This window comes from Saccopteryx leptura, chromosome 5, assembly GCF_036850995.1.
Source record: "Saccopteryx leptura isolate mSacLep1 chromosome 5, mSacLep1_pri_phased_curated, whole genome shotgun sequence".
Classification (NCBI taxonomy): Eukaryota; Metazoa; Chordata; class Mammalia; order Chiroptera; family Emballonuridae; genus Saccopteryx; species Saccopteryx leptura.
This window is the reverse complement of record NC_089507.1, coordinates 56,455,847-56,479,278: the sequence shown is the minus strand read 5'-3', so window position 1 is coordinate 56,479,278 and position 23,432 is coordinate 56,455,847. Positions and strand designations below refer to the sequence as shown.

The following is a 23,432-nucleotide window of genomic DNA, read 5'->3' as shown; positions in this document are numbered from 1 at the left end:
CAGCTGCAGAGACTTGTGGCAGGTCCCAGGAATCATACAGGGCAGTGTCGGATGGGATGGACAGGCAGATAGGTAAGGTGGGAGGAGGGGGGCATTTTGCATCTAGGAGTGTGTTTGTGTCTATACAAGCTGGAGCAGTCTTGGAAAGAGGTGGGAATGAAGCTGTTCTCTGGAGGATGAGCAGGACTTGAACAGGCAACAGTGAAGGTTGGAGGCAGCCAGCCAGCTGGAGCACAGGCATCTACATTTTCAAGACTGAGGAGGTTAGCAGTGAGCTTGGAGACAGAACCCATCACCTGGTGTCCTTACCTAGAGAATGGGCTAACCCCTGTCTTCTCTACTTCATAGGGCTGTGGGAGGGTCCAGGGAGATGCAGGGCTTTGTGAATTTGCACAAATGAAGGGAACTGTTGGGGTCTTTGCCCAGCCCAGCCTATTCTCCATATGGAATAAGAGACTGTGACACTCAGGGATTAACTGAGTGACTTACCCAAGGTTGCACAATTTACAGAGGGGACAAAACTAAGGCCATAGGCCACAGAAGATGGTGTAATGAAAATTAATAAGGACCGTAAAATGGTTGGGTACTCACAACCAATCATGGAGAATTCTGAAAGCTAAAAATGGTGTTTGGGCTTAATAATATGGGGACCGGGGACCATAGAAGTGTTTGGGCAGAGGGATGATTTGCAAGAACCTTCTGAAGTCCAGTTTCCTCTTGGAGATCATACCAATCATATCTGCTTATTTTGAGTACTATTTCTCTAGATGTTTGCCCTTTTACTTTGTATGGCAGAGTTTAGTTAACTTAGTCGAGTATATCACTAACACTGACATATGTTGCTGTGTGTAGTTATGCATATACATATATCAAAATCAAGATGTATGAAATACACTATGATACTCATGGTTTTATGTGAACATGCTTTACCTGCCCTTTGAATATCAAGGCCGTAAAGCAAGGAATACCAACTATACCTCTTTCTTTGTCTAGGCACACCATAAGCAATCCATAAAATAACCAATTTCTTCTGAAAGTGTAGCTACTTTTTTATTGGACATATTTTTAGTAAGGATGCAAAAGTAAAACTTCTTTATAAGGTATACAACTTGCATGCATGCAAATATGCTACAGAAATGTTTTTTAACTAAGATAATCTAAGTTTGCTTCAGTAAATGTGTCCTCCCACTTCCGTCTCCCCAAATCTTTAAATCATTGAAGTATTGCTTAGTCATTTCTTCACACAGAGTGACAGAGGTAAACTTTATCAAAATGAGTCAAATACTATTACAACTGGAATCTTTTCCCTCATGTTTAAACTCTTACCTAAAAGCCAGTTAGTGGGAAGACTTGGTCAATGAACAGACTTGAGATTCAAACTTTGGGGCAGGATCCCCAATATCTATACTTATTCACTTCCTGTAATTGGGAATTTTGGTTTGTGGTCTGGCTTTACTTTTCTATAAGATCATTTTGCCTACACAGGCAGCATATAGTTAAAAATATATACAGAAATAGAAGTCTCCGTACTTGCCCAAGCAAATGCACACTTCCTCTCCCTGCACTTTTCTCTCACGTGGCACATCCGCTGTACTTTAAGGATGCAGGGAGCTCAGGTTTGCAATGAACACAACCCAGGCACACAAGCCAACACAGACCCTGTTATCATGGATTTAAAGTTTCCTCACTTCCCTTACAATTACAATCTTTTCCAACACAGATGAGGCTTCTTTCCCTCCTGGAATTTAAGATCACTCCTGTTTAGGTCACCCAATCCCAGATCTCCCTTGACAACTGTAATGTGTGAACTAGACTATATTTCTAAGGATAGCAAAGGGGCCGCCTCATGCGCTTTCCCATAGCATTAGGACAAAGCCATGACCACACAGTAGCCCCAGTTCAATGTCAGGGAGCATTCCTCTCACTCAGTTGGCCTAAAGGTGCTGCCCAGACCAAAGGGAGCCTGCCGGGAATGAGAATTCCTCCTGGAACATGGGTGACCCCTCCATCTGCATGCTATTAACAGACTCTCCTCAAAGACTGCTCCAAATTCAGTCTGGGCTTAACAACAGTTCTCCGGGGACATCTGTAGTATTTGCCACGGACATTAATGGATACATTAAGAAAAACAGTTCTGGTCATAAACATCATAAAAGCCATTGTTACTGCCTCTACTGTGTGCCAGGCATGGAGCTAGGCAGAGCTGATTAAAAGTTTAGAAAATAAAGCAATTAAAAAAATCTGCTCACCTGGTAAGTGACAGAAATGGGATACAGCCATGGGAGCTGGATTCCCCAAACCTATGTTTTTCTACTTTCTGTGATGAGAAGACCTGGCTGGCAGGAAGAACTGGCCTAATAAACACACTAATGGAAGAGTCTTGGGAAAGTCACTCTGTACTTCCTGGCCTCCATGGCCTCATCTGGGTCCCTATCTCCACCTGTAAATGGGGATTTATTCAATCATTTACAGAGCTGACGTTTACTGTGTGCTGAACTTGATGAAACACTTGCTTCCTCGTACAGTGCTTTTACAAATGTATTTAAAATGCTTTGCATCATGAGTGTCATATAAAGGCCCTACTTAAGCTCTGGGTGCCTCTTACCCATAAAAACTCTGGAGTCAGGAAAGAACCTTGAATCCACAGGAGATTTGAGCCAACCTGGGTATTAGAAATGAATGAGGATCTCAAGTTCAAGTTTCGCTTTTGGCAAGATTATAACCAATGGAATAATGTAATTTTATTGTTGAAAGAAAATTCTAAGAAGGTTCATTGAATCTAACCTCTTCATTTTACAGATGATAAAATGGAAGCCTATAGAAATCAAAATATTTGGTTGAGATCAGAGTTTATTAGTGACAGAGCTGGGACAAAAACTCAGACCTTTTGATACCTGGTTTGCATCTTTTTAAATTCTCTAGCCCTTGGTCTCATTCCAAGTAAAATCCTTAAAACCTTGGTAGCTGAGGCAATTAAACAAGGACAAGATGCTCACCTCAACGTCAAGGCAATGTTTCCAAAGTCCCAACATCTTCATATCACTTATGGTTTTTGTCATGTCCACACCACCTATACTCTTATTTCCTTCCTTCCTTCCTTCCTTCCTTCCTTCCTTCCTTCCTTCCTTCCTTCCTTCCTTCCTTCCTTCCTTCCTTCCTTCCTTCCTCTGTTCCTTCCTTTATTAAGTGAGAGGCAGGGAGGTAGAGAGAGAGACTCCAACAAGGGCCCTGACCGGGATCCACCTGTTAAGCCCCTTACAGGGTGATGCTTTGCCCATCTGGGGCCATTGCTCCACTGCTCAGCAACCAAGCCACTTCAGCACCTGAGGCGAGGCCATGGAGCCATCCTCAGTGCCCAGGGCCAACCTGCTTGAACCATTTGATCCATGGCTTCAGAAGGGGGAAAGAGAGAGAGAAAGAAGGGGGAGAGAAGGGTAGAGAAACAGATGGTCACTTCCTCTGTGTGCCCTTACCGGGAATCGAACCTGGGACTTCCGCATGCTGGGCCAACACTCTACTGCTGAGCCAACTGGCCAGAGCTCTCATTTTCTTAATGTCTGTCTTTAAATCAAATCATTTTTTTTCCTTTAGATAATTACTACATATAGCTTCACCCTAAACTATGAAATCATGAAGTCACTGTGTTTTTTCATTCTTTTCTCAAATTCACGTGAAAATAAAACTATTTTTATTAGCATAAACAAGATTAATCATCTTGCGTACAACCCATGTAGGGACTTAAACCATACTTCTGACAATACCATTACCGGGAAAACCAGATTCACACAGGGTACAGCAGGGGTCCCCAAACTACAGCCCGCAGGCCACATGCGGCCCCCTGAGGCCATTTATCTGGCCCCTGCCGCACTTCTGGAAGGGGCACCTCTTTCATTGGTGGTCAGTGAGAGAAGCATAGTTCCCATTGAAATACTGGTCAGTTTGTTGATTTAAATTTACTTGTTCTTTATTTTAAATATTGTATTTGTTCCCGTTTTGTTTTTTTTACTTTAAAATAAGATATGTGCAGTGTGCATAGGGATTTGTTCATAGTTTTTTTTATAGTCCGGCCCTCCAATGGTCTGAGGGACAGTGAGCTGGCCCCCTGTGTAAAAAGTTTGGGGACCCCTGGGGTACAGGGTGGCGGTGAGAAGCTGGGCTGGGGTAAGTCAGCTCCCCTCAGAGCCCTTGGAAGAGGCGAGGAAGATCAGAGGGCAGGAGTTGGAACAACAGCACCGGTGTCAACACCTGCCACTGCTCCAGGGAATGTGGCTGCTTCTTGAGTCCTGCTTCTCGATGGAGGCCAAAGCTGGAGGAAGTGTGGTGCAGGAGGGACAGCTGTTCTGATTCAGCCATTCCCAGGAGTAGCAGAGCAGACATAAACAAAGACTTCATTTCTAGATTCATGATGTTAAAAGTCTGTACTTCAACATGCTCCACATCAGTTTCTGCCCTTCTCTTCTCTCTCCGGTAGGACAGAACCACAGTGCCTGCCATTGTAAGCCTATCATAACCATTTAAAAATTACTTTATATATTGAATATAATTCAGCCTGTGCTGAATGATAACTTCCACTGGGCTAAGAGAAGCACACGTTGACACGGGTGGGAATCTCAACTCTGTATCAGCCCAGATCTCCGGGGGATGGAGAGGAGGGCAGGATTGGAGAGATTTCTGGAGAATAATTGAAAAAAAAAAAAAAAAAAGAACTGAGACTTCCCTCCATTGTTTGTCCTGAATGAGGAGAACTCTCCTGCTCTGCATTTCTTATCTACAGCATGAGTGGGTCGGCTGTGGCAAGATAGGTCATCTAAATTCCTTGGTTGGAGGATATCAATATTTCTATTCAGGAGTCAGGTCAGAAAGAGGGAAAAGATCCCTACATCTCTGCTCTCTGAGTACCCTTAATGCAATCAGTATTGAAATGATATATAATATAAAAAATCCCCTGGGGTGTTTTCAGTTTAAAACAACTAGTTCCATGGCAGTGGGCAGAAGGAGGTGAGAAGCCAGTCTTTTGTAGCCTCTGGCTTTTAGCACTAAGAGCCAGATTGGGGATCTCAAATCTGGTCATCGCTTGGTGACTGACACATTGAGGGGCGAATAATGCATCACAAAAGCATGCACTGCTTTCCTTAAGAGCTGCCATTCACCTTCATGAACAATGAAAAGGTTTTGGTCTTTGTTGTTACCTCCTCCTCTATCTTTTTAGTATTTCAATGATGAAAATGAAGCATGGGCATGGATCAGTCAATACTGAGGGGACAAATTGGCATATACCCTTGGTGAGACTCATCTAGTCTACAAGTGAAGGCTCAGATTTAGTCAGGGTTCACCAGGCTTAGCAAGTAAGCCCTTCCACACTGGTGCTTCCTTGTGTGGAGGACATAAGCAAGCAGGAAGGGCGAACTTCCTAGAGTCCGAGACAGAGTCCTTGTGCTGTTTGCTAAACAGAGTGCAAATTTATCATTTTACTTATGGAATATGTGTGTGGAGCAGAGAATCACAGTTTCAGATCACCTGTCCCAACACCTTGGCGAAGGGCAGCGACATCAATGTAATTACTGCAGCCCAAGGACTCAGGGATCTCTGTGGAACCATTAGTTCATTTAGCTTTGCCTCCATGTACTTAATCACTAAGGCCAGGTAGGAACCTGCTTCTAGATATTGTATTTTACCAAGTTTTAATTTCTTTCAGACTCAGGCCCCCATGGTTTTAGAGTTAAAAACTGAAAAGAAAACGATTCCCAAACTTTGATGGCAGTTAAGGGAAGAGGGCAACTTCCAGCTCTTAACGGGCACTCTCAGGGGCACGCGGGGCCTCGGCCAAGTCCCAGAGCTCAGCCTTTGCATCCGCCCTCCACCGAGACTTCTTTTCTTCAAGCTAGAAATCTCTAGCACTCTTGAACCCTTTGCTTTGGATTTCCCAAGTCTCATGAGAGCATTACTATTTCACATATGAACGTAGTTATTTTTCTCTTTCACAATTTTTGGGCTATCCTTTTCTGCTTTGTGTTCTAGGAGGGTGCTTAAATGGATCTTTGTTACTGAGTACTTATAGTAATAATTCTTTTGGGAGTCTTAAAAGTACAAACGTTCTATTTTTTTTTTCAAGTTAAGAAGGTCAATGTCTATAAGAGTCAACTGTTGTTAGTATCCACTCTGAGAATTTGGGACCCAATTGTAATAATAATAACAGGTAATAATTATTTAGTGCTTTATATATGAGACACTTTATATACTTGTCTCACTTAATCCTAGTAAGAATCCTATAAGGCAAGCACAGTACTATTATTACCCTTACTTTATGGATAAGGAAAATGTGACTCCCAGTGATGAATGAAATGGCCCAAGTCTCCCTCCGGCATGGCATCTATGAGATCTGAATCAGGCAGTCTGATGCTCAAGTTCATACTATTAGTAACATTCTTGATTTCCTAGAGCCTGGCTTTGAAAGACCCCATAATTTTTCCAAACAGAAATATGGCAATGTGTTTTTGATGGCCCCACTTCCATGGACTTATTAAGATTATAGAATTTTCACCTAAGTTCATCTTCATTTTTGAGTCTCTGATCTACCCCTGATGGCCACGAGTCTAATAATAAAAGCAAAAGACCGTTAAATAAAATGTCTCTTATTGACTAAAAGTTTTCTTTTCTGGGACCCGAGAAACAAGGGATATTGAGGAAAATATCAATGTAGTATCCCTTATGTGTTCTCTGAGTACAATGCTCCTGGCTGGGCTGGAATTTTTAGATCCTTTTCTGATAAAGACAATGGGTTGGTGCTGATTCATTCTCACTTTCCTGTTATTATTTTGTAACTAAGAAGACATGCTCTTGAGTCAGAACAGTACAGTTAGGATTTAGTCTGGATATGGAATCAGGCATATTCTAATCAGTTTTCTCAATGAGCCAAAAAGCCATAGAGTCATTTATGATATTAGTTGTGCTTATAAGCTAACTCTCACTTTTTCCGTGAAGCATTCCAAAATCATTTTAGTCATATATAACTGGTGAGAGTATTTGAAGCAGAAAAAAGAAATTCTTCTACCAGACAGAAACTCTCCAAATGTAATAAAAGGTGACATTGAAACAAATAAACTCCACTGTATTTATGTTGTAAATACGTTGGAGGGAATTATATTCTAGAAGACCACATGCATGGTAACTAGCTGATTTTATTACCTTGACAGATATTTTTCAAAGGATATTTTGGAACTACTTTAAAACCATATTAAGATTTAAGTAGAAAGAGTAAATCAAAGAAGAAGTAGTGGAGAAAATAATTCAGAATAATTTTTATCTAAAATAAAATCTGACAGTTGGAGCTGCTTATAGGAGTTTACTTGGCATCAGCAAGCTTTGAGGTTTAGTCTAAGTTTAAAGAATTAGGCAGAAAAGAAAAAAAATGGGAGTGAGAGTTTATAACAATTTATAACTTGTCTGCCCTTAAGTCCATGGAGACCAAAGACAGGCATCAGCATGGTGGGAAAAGAGAGATGTGAAGGAAACGGGGTTGGGCAGAAACCTAAATGGCAGCAGAGAGCCCTTTAGACAGTTTGTAACGATGATGATATATATCAGAGCAGAGTCTTTGTGTGCACAGGTATTATTATAGACTAAATGTTCGTGTCCTCTCAAATTCATTTGTTGAAATTCTAACCCCCCAATGTGGTTGTATGGGGAGGCGGGCTTTGGGTGGTGATAGGTCATAAGGGTGGAGCCCTTATGAATGGGATTAGTGCCCTTATAGGAGAGATCCCAGAGAACTCTCTTTCCCCTTTTGCCACGTGAGGACACAGAGCGAACATGGCTTTGTGTGAACCAGGAAGCAAGCCCTCACCAAATCTGCAGTTCCTTGAACTTGAACTTCCCAGCCTCCAGAACTGGGAGAAAGAAGTTTCTATTGTTTAAATCACCCGTCTATTATATTTTTGTTATAACAGCCTAAACATATTAACACAACAGGTGAAGGTGTTCAATTTTTCTTCATTCTTAATTCAAAGGTCAGGATTTATGGAGCTAAGGAAATATGTGAATTTATGGTCTATGATAGTCTGGATATGGAATCAGGCATATTCTAATCAGTTTTCTAATGATGTTTAGTCATTAAAAGTCATTCATTTACTAATCATCAAACATTTATTGAGCACCTACTCTGAGCTAGACAGTGTTAGTTACTGGGAATATATTTGTAAGCCCAAACAGACAAGGCCTCACTTCAGGTACGTGGAAAGGCAGAGAGAGCAATGAAACAAGCTACCACACAAGCAGATCAATAATCACACACTGTGAAGAAGAGATGCCACTGAATCGTGACGGGTTGGAACTGGGAAACCAGAGCTGGACTGAAGGCCCAGCACAGACTTCCTGAGCAGATGATGTTTGAGCTGAGACCTGAGGAATGAATTGGAATTAACCAGGTAAAGTGGTATGTTGTGGGCTGTAGGTAGAAGCAGCTGAATGAGGAAATGCCTTGTGTCAAGAGGGAGCTCAGCTGGTTCACGGAACTGGGAGACAGCCACCATGAGGGGTGCTCAGGCAAGATGAGACAAGGATGGCAGGCCGAGGCTCCGCCCTGTGAGTTGGTGTATTTCATCCTAAGAGAAATGCGGATGCCCCAGAGCAGCTGGGGTACTGGCAGTAGTGGGGTTAGGATGCCCCATAGGGGCTGGGATGCTGGTGGTACTGAAGTTAGGATGCCCCATAAGGGCTGGGATGCTGGTAGTAGTGGGGTTAGGATGCCCCAGAGGGGCTGGGATGCTGGCGGTAGTGGGGTTAGGATGCCCCATAGGGGCTGGGATGCTGGTGGTAGTGGGGTTAGGATGCCCCCATAGGGGCTGGGATGCTGGTGGTACTGAAGTTAGGATGCCCCATAAGGGCTGGGATGCTGGTAGTAGTGGGGTTAGGATGCCTCCGAGGGGCTGGGATGCTGGCGGTAGTGGGGTTAGGATGCCCCATAGGGGCTGGGATGCTGGTGGTAGTGGGGTTAGGATGCCCCCATAGGGGCTGGGATGCTGGCAGTAGTGGGGTTAGGATGCCCCCAAGGGGCTGGGATGCTGGTGGTACTGAAGTTAGGATGCCCCATAAGGGCTGGGATGCTGGTAGTAGTGGGGTTAGGATGCCCCCGAGGGGCTGGGATGCTGGTGGTAGTGGGGTTAGGATGCCCCATAGGGGCTGGGATACTGGCAGTAGTGGGGTTAGGATGCCCCATAGGGGCTGGGATGCTGGTGGTAGTGGGGTTAGGATGCCCCATAGGGGCTGGGATACTGGCAGTAGTGGGGTTAGGATGCCCCCGAGGGGCTGGGATGCTGGCGGTAGTGGGGTTAGGATGCCCCCATAGGGGCTGGGATGCTGGTAGTACTGAAGTTAGGATGCTCCATAGGGGCTGGGATGCTGGTGGTAGTGGGGTTAGGATGCCCCCGAGGGGCTGGGATGCTGGTAGTACTGAAGTTAGGATGCCCCCATAGGGGCTGGGATGCTGGTGGTAGTGAGGTTAGGATGCCCCAGAGCTGCTGGGATGTTGGTGGTAGTGGGGTTATACATGGCCCAATCAGATTTGTGTTTGTCATTCTGGCTGCTATGTGGAGTATGGACAAGATGGGAGATGGGTGCAGGGGAGGAAATGAAGGGCGCATTAGGAAGTTATCATGGTGAGATTATGGGATTTTGGAGCTTTGACATGAGGACAAAACTGAGGAGAAGTATATGAATTGAGAACTACTGAGAGTTCAAAATCAATAGTGCTCAGCAGCGGAGAGGACACAGGGGGCGAAGGACAGTGAACTGAAAAGGCAGTGGCACCTTTTACCATAAGAGGCCAGACCTGGGCAGGTGTAATGATATTATATTTGTAAAACTGAGCCTAATATAGATTTAATATTTTTAAGGCTATTGTTTCCTGATATATCCTGGGCATTCCAAGAGATTCTGATCAGTAAATGTTTATTGATATTCTTTAACATGGTCTTCTCATCTATGGTTTTTTAATTAAATCATTTTCACCTTTAGCATACTTTTAGTATGTCATCTAATATGATTGTCATTAATGTACTATAATACACATTTTTACTCCTAAAATTTTTCTATGCCTGCTTTAAAAGTTATTTTCACCTTTTCTAGGAGTTAATTCTTTTTCCAAATTTATATTCATTTTCAAGAGTTAATATGGAATAAAGAAATGTCATGTGGCGCTGGAAGTCTCTCGCAGTTGTGAACACAAAGATGTCTAGATGCCTGTTTGTGTCCTTTATATAAATGGATTTATTAGAACAACTCATGCTGAATTACTACTGGGCCTCGATTAGCAATTTATTTATTTTTTACTTTTTTAAAACTTTATTTATTCAATTTTCATAGAGGAGAGAGAGAGAGAGGGAAGGAAGGAGAGAGAGAGAGAGAGAGAGAGAGAAGGGGGAGGAGCAAGAAGCATCAACTCTCATATGTGCCTTGACAAGGCAAGCCCAGGGTTTCGAGCCGGTGACCTCAGTTTTCCAGGTCGATGCTCTATCCACTGCGCCAACACAGGTCAGGCTCGATTAGCAATTTCAAATTCAAAGGCCTTTACCGATTTTCACAATTGTGTGTCCTTTTTGTAATGGAAAGTATAGAATAGCATAAGACCAGCAGACAGTGCCTGACATGTGGTGGCGCAGTGGATCAAGCGTCGACCTGGAATGCTAAGGTCACAGGTTCAAAACCCTGGGCTTGCCCAGTCAAGGCACATGTGGCAGTTGATGCTTCCTGCTCCTCCCCCCTTTCTCTCTCTCTCTCTTCTCTTTTCTCTAAAATGAATAAATAAATAAAAATAATTTTTAAAAAAGGGCCAGCAGACACTTGGATTTTAGAGACGAAAGAGAATATCCACTTTGCAACAAGTGGAGTGACTATAATTTAAAGTTTACATGTGCAAGAATTGATGAAGTTTTTGAATACAACTTGATGTGCAACATCAGTTGATCCCTGAAGCATCTGCTGAGCACCTAGTTGTGCACAGCACCATTCAATTTAGTGCATGGAGTTGGAAACATTCCGTACTCATAGTTTCCATCCATGGAGAGCCCTGATTTAATAACATAAGACAACTCACATTTAACACATCACAGTTCTTTCTCTTCCTTTAAAAGCAAAACAAAAACTGAAAACTGAATATCAAAGCTTTGTTTTTCCAGATAGCTGCTTTGGGATGACTGCTGCTCCCACCTGCTTATCCTCCCCCAGGGCAGCCCTGCTCTCGAGAGACCCGGCTGGCAGCACGCGGCATGTGACAATATCCATGTCACTCATTTCCATAGAAGGAAAGTAAAGCAGTGTAAAGGGATAGACGGTGACGACAGTATTATTTCAGACCGGAGTGTGAGTAAAGGCTCCCTTTTCATGGATCAGGACAGTGAACCAAAGTCTTGACTCATGAAAAGGACAGCCCTTAAAGACCTGAAGGGGAAAAAGGCACAGGAAATGGTAAGCACAAAGCCCCCGAAACAAGGGTGTCCTTGGTCTGTTCAAGAGTCGGTAAGGCTGTTGGTGTGTTTGCAGGTAAACAAGAAAGGAGTGAGAGCAAAGAGTCTGTGTGGGTCTAGGTTGTGCAGAGCCCTGTAGGCATGACCTAGACTTGGGCTTTGCTCTGACTCAGGGGAGGCACTGTCGTGTCAGAGCTGAGAAGTGATAGATCTGTCCGGGTTGGAAAAGGATGTCTCTGGCAAGGGTGTGATGAGTAGTGAGATCAGTTGCAGGAATATTAAAGTCACACATGTGAAAGGTGATGGAGGGGAGAGAGGAGAATGGGTTCTGATGGACTGGATGTGGAGGATGAGAAAGAAAGGAGTCTAGGATTAGCCCAAGGTCTTTGGCCTGAGGAATTGAAAGAAGAGAGGGAAAGCTAAGGGAGGAGCAGACTGAGGGGTGAGGAAGTCAGTCATTCATCTTCTATTAAGTGTGTGACGTCTATGAGCCACCCACGTGGGGAGGGTGAGTTAGCGGACAGCAGGATATCCATGTCTTTAGTCAATGAAACAAAACAGGGGTCAAGTTTTACTTGTCAAAGTTATCAGCATATGGAACGCATTTGAAGTCATGAGACAGGATGAGATCATCTCAGGAGTGAGTGTGGAGAGAGGAGAAAGCATGTGTACAAGGGAGGTCAGGGAGAGAGGGGGGCAGTGCCAGCCTGGGGTGCTCTGGTGTACAAAGATGAAGAGTGGAGTAAGGCAACAGAGATGAAGAAGGAGCTGTCAGACAGGTAGGTGAAGAACCAAGAGAGAATGTGTCCGGGAGGTCAAGTGGAGACAGTGCTTTAAAGATGAGGGAAAGTGACCATCTGTGTCAAACACTGTTTATACATCAGGTCAAGCCAGGCCTAAGAATTAACCTCAAACTTGGCAAAGTTGCGGGGCACTGGATACCTTGACAAGAGCAGTGTTGGTGCTTACGACCGCCAGGGGCATTCTGACGCCAAGTGTGCGCAGTGCTGACGGCCATGCCACTGGTTACTCACCTCGATATGCTTGAATTTCCTTCATCTAGAACTCAACACCATCACGGAACCTTCTCCAATTTCTCTAGTCAAATTCAACTCCAATAGCATTAACCTTGGTTTAGAATTACTCACTGGTGACTATGAATGAATGTGTTCTTGAATTAATAGAAATATGCTATGTGAACTCACAAAGAATAAAACAAGATGCTAGACAACAGTGTGTTATTATTGCCACCAAAAGGCACCACAAAAATCTCTAAAAAAAAGTCCCCCAATAGTAGCCTGTGTTGCGGCCTGGCGTGTTGAGCAAGGAGCAGGGCAGCGGGCCTGCAATGATTGTGGTTTTGAGGACCTGGCTCTGGGCCTGGCTCTGCCATTGAGTGGTGTGATCTTGGTGAGGAACTCTGGACTTCTGGGACAATAATGTCTTCGCTTTTGAAATGAATAGATTGTATCACATCTGTTCAAAAATTCCTCTAACCAGCTTGGTTCCTTCTCATTCATACAAGAGTGATTTGGTCCTTTCTCTCTACTGCAACTATGCAACCTCAAAGGACAGGTCTTCTACTTCTCATGCTTTTTTGCATCAAGTACAGGGTCCTGAGAGATGCACGATAAATATGCCACACACACACACACACACACATACACACTCACTCACACACACACTTTTTTTTTTTTTTTTTTTTTTTTTTTACTAGAGCATATGGGATAAATCCTCTCTGGCCCATGAAATGGGAGTCTGGTCCATTCTCAGCGATCTTCCAGCATGCCTCACTTATCTTTCTCTAGTCATTCATCATTCCTCCATTCATTTACTCTGGAGTTCCTACTGTCTGCAATAGTCCCTAGAACTATAAAGGGTAATGACCCAGCTCTGACACTAATTTTGTGCCTCGTGACCCTGCTGGCTTAGAGCTGAGGAAATCAAGACACCTGGTCTAAAACGAGCCAGAACATTGGAACAGGACTGTTTTGGATACTCTAGCCCATGAAACTAGGACACTTGTGGGAAGCAGTGTGATCTATCAGTATGGAGATGTGTGCATGCCAGGCTCAGAATCTGCGGATCCACCCCACCTGGAATAATAGACTGGAGTGGGCAGAGAGCGATGAAAGAGAGATGGATATGGGTTAGACATCCGAAGAGGGGTGCACGCAGGTGGTGTGCTAGGAAGGCCTGAACTAGGAAGAGAACAGATGGGGACACTGCCTGCGAGCCTGTCCTTTGTTAGGGACAGTCCTTTAGACACTGAGTCAAGTCAACACCAACTCTGCTCCAGGTCCCTAGACTATGTTGGAGACATTACCTGCATGCTGGGATCCCCCAAAGTATCAGGCAGAGGTTGGGCGAGTGGGGTTGGGGCAGAGACAGAGACGGAAAGCACACATCAAAATGCAGCATCATAAATGCTGGCTGGAGATAGAGACAGGGTGCCAGTGGGGGAGGGGGTTGTGCAGAGGAAACCACATTTGAATCTGTTGTGCTAGATTTTTTCTTTTCTCCTGTCCAGACCCGCTCCTCGGCCTTCTCCACTTGTCCTCTGACTGGGCTGGCAGGGGACTGACCTGTACAGTCCACATCAAGGGGTTTCCTTGTCCCTGGCTTCCGGATGCACGTCAGAGGGAAGGGGAGAGTGAGGATGCAGTACTGATTCCCGTCCCTCTCAGGAGGTTAACCTCGCCTAGTTGCTCCTCTCAAAGTGGTCTGTTCTCCCAGACTCCCTCCTCTGGGTTCTGGTTACTCTTCTCTCTTCCTAGGCCTGATGCATCACAGCTCTGCCATTATGACCCCCTGTGAGTACCTAGCCAAACCTTTGTAATTAATTCCTTTATCCTGGTTTGATTGCACCTCCCTTTTTGGTTGGGACTTTCACTGATACACTGGGTCTTTGAAATAAGAATTTGCAATTCTTTGGGACTTTATTCCCTAGTAAATGGCGAAGTCTTCCATGAGGAATCAAGTTTTGTTCATCTTAGCTATCTCTCTCCCCACCTACCTTGTCCAACAGTTTCTACCGTAGTGATTGTTTACTGTTTGTTAAAAGACGTTACTTTCTCTCACAGCCATGCCTTTGATCCCAGGTGGTCTGTCTCCAATACTCCCCTCTCAGTCCCCCACACCCCCCAGGCAGGACTACCCAGGGCTACAGTCCCAAGTCCCCCTCTCCTTCTGGCTGTTCTCACCTCACAATTTCTTAGTCAAGGTTCCAAATGTTCCCACTAAATCCTTTTCCTGCTCGGTGCTCTTAAGTTTACAGTCTCCATGCTAGCGCCAGAAGCATGTGACCTCAAAGAAGACCCTTAATCTCTCCATCATAACTTCCAAGATTGCAAAATCAAGATAAAAATATTAACTTCATAGGGTTGCTGGGAAAATAAAAACAAATGTAAAATTTACTGTCTTTCCCATAAAACATGTCAATGACTGTAAAGAATAAACAAGATCTCTTATACCTCCACCCTACTTTTTTTTTTTTGACTGGTTTCTAAAAACACTTCCTTAGTACACTAAGCAAAATTACAATAACAACTGACATCTCCTGAGCACTTACTCCCTGTCAGGAACTGTTCTAAGCACTTTATATGTCATCTCATTGAACCTCTGTAAGAACCATAGGCCAGAGGACCTATTGCATTCCCACGTCACAGAGGAGGAGGATAGGGCACAAAGAGATGAAGTAACTTGCCCAAGGTCAGGAGCCAGAATTGAAACATGGGAAGTAGGATCAAAAGCCATGCTCCTGATTCCTTTATTTACATAATCTCATTCATTTACATTCCTGTGACCTATGTAAAGACAAATCATCAAGTTGGCAATTGGCCACATGAATGAAATATTATAAAGAAATTACTGAGTGACTATCAATAAAGTTTGCACTCTTGTGAAATTCTTGTGAATTATACTCCAGCTCAGGTGTTACACTTCAGAATTCGAAGTCGATTAATTGTGTTTGGTGAACTGAACTGCTTTCTTAACGTCTGCATGTAGTCAAGATGCTAGCAGCGTTCTAGCCGAAACTCACCTGAACTTAGCGCGTGCTCCACTTCCTGCATGATGACCCTGGGGGAGGCAGTGGTGGTTTCAATATCTACCAGAATACAGGTCACTTTGGCTGGCACAGTTGTTTGGGGCGTTGTTTCCATAGGAACCAGTTCCGACGTGACATGTGAAGTGGGGGTCTGGCCAGAGCTGGGCTCCTGTGCTGGGGACTCCGGTGTGGTTGGGGGCCCTGTGGTTTCGGTGCTGGTCTCCGTGGAGTTGTGGTTGGTGCTGTCAGAGACAGAAGAAACCTCTGGCGGTGAGGTTGATGGGGTTGGGGGTGAAGAAGTTGGAGCCTGTGGGGAGGTGAATGCAGGAGACTCGGTGGCGAACTTCGACCCTGTCGCTGGCACACTTGCGGCTGGAGTGACTGAGCTGAGCTCTGTGGGCGTGGCTGTTAAGTGGACCCCGCTGCTTGTTGATGAGATCTCTGTGTTTTTGCTTTCCCAAGTCAAGGTGGTCTCCTGATCTCTGGGCTCTGTGGAAACATTCTTAGGGAGTATAGATGTCTGCACAGATGACACTGTGACTGGGGGCACCGAGTTGCTGGGCGTGCCACTGATAGCGGAGGCAGAAGGGCTTTGTGGAGAGCGCGTCCAGGAGGTCGTTGGCGAGATAATCTTTTCCGGAAGAGAAACAGGCAGGGGGGCTGATGTAGGCACGCTCTGCACCCTCAGTCCTGTGGAAGAGCCAGCACAGAAGTGGTTAGTGTGTGGAAACCCCAGAGACAAGGCTGGTTCAGCAGTATTTTTATAGGTCTTTCTCATTGAGCATTGTGTCTCCTCAATTGTGAGGGTGACTTTTAAATATTTTCTTCCCACTAATTGCTCTCCCCTTCCTTCCTATCAGTAGAAACCAGCCTGGAGGCTTAGTGAGAGCAATTAGTGGGTCAGTCAAAGCAAATTTGGCCCATCTGTAGAATGAACTAATCTTGTCTCCTGCTTGCTTCAAACCTTGCCCTTAAAAAGTGAGACGCTCTGAGGGACTGACTCTATGGGAATTAGTCTGGTCTGCTGAGGGCCTTGGTCCGCATGTCAGAGGGATGCCTAGGGTGTGTGCTGGGTTGGGGAAGGCAGGGTTGGTGAGTGGAAAGCTGGAGGAGCTTCCTGATTGGCTGTTTCCTTGCCCGGGGTTGTGAGCTCTGTTTTTATAAATAGGGATACAAGGCCTATAGGCTTGCTGGCTGGGATGAATACAGATGTGAGCATATTCCCTGCAGAGGAGAACAGGCAGGAGGTTCCAGAAAAAAAGCTGAGAGGAGGCTCTGAGGTATAGATATGTTTTCTGAAACCGGAACCCATTTCTTCCAAATTTTAGCCTGGGATCTTTAGGGTCATATCATTTTGCAAAATGTCCTCCATATTTTGTAAAATTTAGAATTAGTTTTCTTTTTTCCTTCCTCCTTCCCTCCATTTACCCAATCAGTTTCACTCATTCATTCAGGTATTTAATAAATGGCTTGTATGTGCTAGCACTGTGCTAGATACGGGGTTTATAATTTCATTTTTTTTATGTAAAACATCTTTTGATTGCTCCTCATGCCCCTTCCCATTCCCCATCAAGCTTTCCCCCTCGTCATTTCCATCTCAGTTCACTCTGCTGCTTAGTTAAAATCTGAGACATCAGCTCTCACACCCCACATCGAATCCATCTGCAAATACTTTTCATCACTGCCCCCTCATCTCTGCATCGCCTGAGCCACCAGTCACTCGCCTACACAATTGCCGTAGTCTCTGAATCGGTCTTCTGGCTTTCAGATTTCCATACTTTCAGCCTCCTTTTCACCTAGCAGCCAGTACAATCTTTCAAACTGGTAAATAAGATCATATTCTTTAACTGCCCCAAATCCCTCAAAGGCGTTCTGTTGCAGTTAGACCAAATCCCAAAGTTATCCTCTGTGTTGTCTCATGTTAAAGTATACATGTTTACCATTTTAACCATTGTTAAGTGTACAGTTCAGTGACATAATTATCTTCATATTATTGTTCAACCATCACCACCATCCCTCTCCAGAACCTCTTCATCCTCCCAAAAAACTCTGTACCCATTAAACAAAACCATTCTTCCTTTTCCACACTCCCTGAAAACCACTGTTCTGCTTTCTGTCTCTCTGACTGTGACTGCTCCAAGCAACCATGTAAATAGATTCATACAGCATTTGCCCTTTAGTGACTGGCTTATTTCACTTAGCCTAATGTCTTCAAGGTTTATCCATGGTATAGCATGTGTCAGAATTTCCTTCCTTTTTAAAGTTGAATAATATTCTATTGTATGTATAGACCACATTTTGTTTATCCATTCATTCATTGATGGATTTTGATGGGTTGCTCCTACCTTTGGGCTATTATGAATAATTGCTGATAGGAATCTGAGTGTGCAGATATTGATTTGAGACTCTGTTTTCAATTCTTTTGGGTATACACCCAGCAGTGGAAGTGGTGGATTATATGCTAATTCTATGTTTACTTTTTTAAAGTACTGCCATACTCTTTGCTCATTTTTGTTTTTTTCATAAAATAGTTTATTTATGAAATCACAATTTATTTATTTACTTGTGTATTATCTCTTTTTTCTACCAGAGGGTAAGCTCCATAGGGTGCAGGGACCTGTTTTATTCACTGCTGTTTCCCCCAAGCCTAGGGCAGTACCTAGATCAGAGCAAGTACTCTGTAAGTACTGTGGCAGGAAAAAAGGAAAGAAGGAAAAAAGGAAGTAAAGAAGGAAGGAAGGGAAGAAGGGAAGTAAGAAAAATAAATTAAGAACTTTATTAAAAAACACTAGAATGTCTCTAGTCTCTTCTATGTACTGCTTAGCATGGTCACATCCATCACACATGCCTCAGCTGCCTACCTGGTGTTATCTGAGGTTAAGAACCTTGCTTAAAATGTCAACCTCATTCTGTGACATTCTACCATGACATATATCCCTATGCTTGCTGTTTTATTAGGTCTTCGGCTATTTAATTCTCCATATTCTGAAGAGATTTCCATGGGGGTAGCACACAGGGCATGGCCAGCCATGATCAAGATTTATAAGGAATAAAACAACATGGGCTAGATTCCAGCACAGAAGGGAGAAAAAATGTACTGGGGGCATTCAGGCACTTGGGATAAAACTGTTTCCTTCTTCATTCTGCCACACAATAGATCCAGTAGCTGATGGAAAGTTCTGCTACAGACTCTATCTTGAAATCATAGTTTTCTCATTATTTAACTAAATTTAGCATTTGGATTGTTATAAAAATAATTGGTTTTCTTTTATTTAAAAAGAATTGATCAAGACCATAACCAGAAGAGAGTCAATCTCTAGTAAACATGAGAGTAGTTCTCTCACATTAGGCCACATGATAGCCTAATGTTGCTATGATGTCATAATAGACATGTTGCTATGATGTCAACGATCTCAGGATGAATATAGATCAAGAGCTTTTTAAAATATGGACAAAACAACAGTGGGACAAATATTTTTTAAATAATAAGGTCACATATATCTTTACATGTGACCTTTAGAAGTTACTGGCTCTGTATCTCAGTAGCTTTCGTGGCTCACTTAAGATTCTGAGGCCAGAAAAACAAAATGACAATGTTTACTATTGTTCATAGTATCATATAATTATGGGCAGATAGAGGCGGAGAGAGCCTCAGTCTGGGAGCTGAGTCCATCTTTGGAAGTCTGGGATAAATGAGGAATGAGTATACACAAAGAAACATTCATTTATTCATTCTTTCCATTTTTATTGAGTAGCTTCTATGTCCATGACCTTGCCCTCAAAGAGTTCACTATCTAACAGGACAGAAAGGACACCATCTTCCTATAATATAATATGATAAATTCTGATGGAAGTCAAAGTAAGTTGCAATGGAAGCTCAGAGGAAAGGTGAATATATTCTGTATGAGGACCTCGGAACATAAACATATACAAATGTTATTTTCTAATGACATTCAGAAAAGTCACAGAAGAGAATACATTTGAGGTGGTTCTAAAAGAATGAGAACACACTATATGCCACTTCAGATATATCATATTCAGAGTGACACTTGCATTGTCATTTCCAGTGGAGCTAAAAGCTACACCATGGAAATTATGATAGTGCTAAAAACGACATGCTTGAGGAATTGGTTTTGTTGCAGAGGACACTCATTTTCTTGTTTAATTCTGACTGATACACTTGTATAACTCCTACCCTTCCTACCCCAAAGAGGACTGGGAGAGGGCATTCAGTGCCCATGGCTACCTACTGAGTACTTATTTAAAATACTTTACATAAGTAGTTCAGACAATCCCTATACCTAACAAAACAACCATCCATGAAATCATGTAACGATACTAGTTATCTTCACTTGAACAATTAACATTAAACCTTAATGTTTGATTAAATGTTAAAAACATAAAAGCTTCTGCTTTGCCTTATTTGATGGTACCTTCCATGTTGTTCTGCCTGCATGAGGGTAGTCTTCTTTTTTTTTTGTATTTTTCTGAAGCTGGAAACGGGGAGGCAGTCAGACAGACTCCCGCATGCGCCCGACCGGGATCCTCCCGGCATGCCCACCAGGGGATGAAGCTCTTCCCATCTGGGGCGTCACTCTGTTGCAACCAGAGCCATTCTAGCACCTGAGGCAGAGGCCACAGAGCCATCCTCAGCGCCTGGGCCAACTTTGCTCCAATGAAGCCTTGGTTGCAGGAGGGGAAGAGAGAGACAGAGAGGAAGGAGAGGGGGAGGGGTAGAGAAGCAGATGGGCGCTTCTCCTGTATGCCCTGGCCGGGAATTGAACCCAGAACTCCTGCACACCAGGCCAACGCTCTACCACTGAGCCAACTGGCCAGGACCTTAGGGTGGTCTTCTTTTAGCATGAAAATATCCAAGGCTCAGGCATCACAACTATCCTAGAGAATGCTTGCTGTTCCTCAGGTCACTAGAATAAAATACTGTAGACTGGGTGGTTTTAACATCAGAAATTTACTTCTCACAGTTTGGAGGCTGGCAGTCCAAGCAAAGTATGGGCCAATTCAGTTTTTGGTGAGAGCTCTCTTCCTTCCTTGTAGGTGGTTGGGTACCTTCTGGTTGCCTTCTAGCTGTGTTCTCATGTGGAACCGCCTTTCCTTGTGTGTGTTTGGAGAGGGAGGAAGGGAGAGAGGGAAAGAGAGTGTGCAGGCTCTCTGGTGTCTATTCTTATAAGGACACTGATCTTGTCATGAGGGACCCACCCTCATAACTTCATATAACCCTAATTATTTCCCTAAAGCCCCATCTCCAAATGCCAGCATATTGGGGATTAGAGTTTCAACATTCAGAGTCACTGAAGAAATATTTCTGCTTTCTCATATGTAGGACTTGCATTTTTACAGGAATACCAAACTGAGTAAGTCAAACAGCTAAGGATGTATATATTGCTTAAGGATTAAAAAAAAAATTAGAGCTAAAGAGGGCCTAAGTGATGAGTGAGTACAGCTCCTCATTGGATAAATGAGGAGACCGATAAAGAAAGGGGAGGTGCTGTGATTGAACTTATGCATCTAAGAGGAAGAACTGGATGATATTAGCTGGAAAAAAGTGTGTTGGAACAGGGTCAGAACTAGAACTCCCATCCTCTGACCCCGCCCCCACACCATGCCCTGGGCTTGCGAAGGCTGGTAGAACATACTATGGCAATTATCATCATCGAGTGAGCAAAGAGGAGCTCTCATGAGTCTGGGCCACTGAAGTTAAAATAACGTAGTACACCATACACCTTCCCACCCAAAGTGTAGTCACTTTCCTTTGAAGAAAAAAATTAGTTCTAATATTTCCTTGAGGAAATCATAGTAGAAATAAAATGAAGGAATTGAACTCATTCACCTCTAAATTAAAGGTGAATGAGCATTGTTCCAAAACAGAGAGGTGTTGCCAGATATGGCTGGCCCTGTCTGGGCAGTGACAGGCTCGTAGTCCTGAAATAGACTGACTCAAGGAAAGAAATCTCTTAGATGTGGGCCAAATGAGAGGTCAAGGGGCATGATGGCCAACTAAATCTGAAATTCCTCCCTGTAAGTTTACAAATGACTGTCTTTCCTGAAGTTTGGTCAGCTTTTACATGACAAGAACAGCTGACAGACTGTTTGTTGTTCTGAAGAAAAGCAGATTTGTAGTTGTAGAGAAAATTATTCACTCTCCTGTATATGGTCCTTTAAGGGGGGAACCAATATCATAGCTTACATCTCTCTGAAATACGAAAACTGTGTCTGGCTTGATCCCTGTACTCTTGCCTGCTAGGAGGAGGGCTCAGGGGTGGGGGTGGCTGAGACGGGCAGGGGAGTGCTCCCAGTCCCGAGAGGAGTTACAGGCGTCCTCAGGTAGCAGCTCTGCATTTTGCACATGTGTTCTTGGACTGAATGGCTGTCAGGAATATGAGTCTGCAACATGGAAAGCCAGTGGACCGCGAGTGCCCTGAACTGTCACCTTTCCCTGGGTTTCATGAGCAGCAGCATGGGCCTGAGTCCCGGGCAGCCTGATTACCTGTGCTGGTCTCATCTGTTCTCTCCCTCTTCCTCCCCACCTCCAGCGTCCTTTCCTGTCCTTGGCTTGTCAAGTACCTGAAAAAACATGTGACAAAGCTTTGGCAAATTCACTGAAACTCGATCAAAACGCAGTCAAGGCCTCCTCTGTTGCTGCCAAGTCAGCCAGAGTGTTGCCCGTGGTCTCAGCGGATCATGCCAGGCCAGCCTGGCAGAGGCCCATGGCTGCTGAATGTCTGCGTGCTAAGTAATTACTAACGGTTACTCCACACAGCCACCCCCGGGTGCTTCTTGAAAGGCCAACTGGACCGTATCACTCCCCTGTGAGGGCTGTGGGAGGAAAGGAGGCCTGTCCTGGCTTCTCCCTGCACTGAGGATAAGATCACAGTCCTCACCAAAGTTTAGCAGGCCCCTGTAATCCATCCCCAGTCTGCATGCCTAGCCTTGCTCCCAATCAGGTCCTCTAACACGCCAGGCTCTTTCCTTTATTCCTTCTGCCTAAACAACCCTCTCTTCTCTCTGCCCGAGTTATTTCTGGTTATCCTTCCAGTGTTAGCTTAAGGGCCTTTGCTGATATTCCTGCTAAGTCCACTCCCCTTGCCCTCAGCCCCTTCTGTGCTTAAAGCACACTGTGCAACTCCGCAGCACTAAAACTGACATATAGCTATGTAACTGCTTAAGGGAAGCTTTGTTTAATGTAGGGGTCCTCAAACTATGGCCCGCGGGCCGCATGTGGCCCCCTGAGGCCATTTATCCGGCCCCCACTGCACTTCTGGAAGGAACACCTCTTTCATTGGTGGTCAGTGAGAGAAGCATAGTTCCCATTGAAATACTGGTCAGTTTGTTGATTTAAATTTACTTGTTCTTTATTTTAAATATTGTATTTGTTCCCGTTTTGTTTTTTTACTTTAAAATAAGATATGTGCATTGTGCATAGGGATTTGTTCCTAGTTTTTTTTTTTTATAGTCCGGCCCTCTAACGGTCTGAGGGACAGTGAACTGGCCCCTTGTGTAAAAAGTTTGGGGACCCCTGGTTTAATGCATGCCTCCCTCTGAAGGCTCTAGGGGTCGTGTGGAACAGGGCCTAGGAATCTGCTCAGCATGGATTCTTATTGCTAAGTGCCAAGTGCTTTATGTAGGGCGCAGTGCTGAGCACTTTACCAGCATTGTCTCATTTAATCATAATAATCATTACTATCTTGGTTTCACAGGATGAAACAGGCTCAGAAAAGTTAAGTAACTCTCCTAAGATCACACAGCTACTATATGGCATAGCTGAGGCTTGAACCTGAAACTGTCTAGTTCCAGGCTAACCTGTTCAGCACTCTATTATATTGTACTGGAAAATGCAAAGGTGTTTTTGAAGCCTAGGCCCCATGCTTCTAAAGCAATCACCAGTTTTTCTCAATCTGCCCTAATAC

The 23,432-nt window shown here is 44.0% G+C and overlaps 1 protein-coding gene across 1 annotated transcript in view; it reads right to left on the bottom strand.

Annotated features, from left to right (window-relative positions):
• Positions 1-23,432, bottom strand: part of PARM1 (prostate androgen-regulated mucin-like protein 1) — a 103,560-nt gene that overhangs the window by 23,007 nt on the left and 57,121 nt on the right. The window contains exon 2 of the mRNA XM_066384559.1: positions 15,502-16,197. Within this exon, the coding sequence (XP_066240656.1) occupies positions 15,502-16,197 (696 nt within the window). The remainder of the gene's footprint in view (positions 1-15,501; positions 16,198-23,432) is intronic.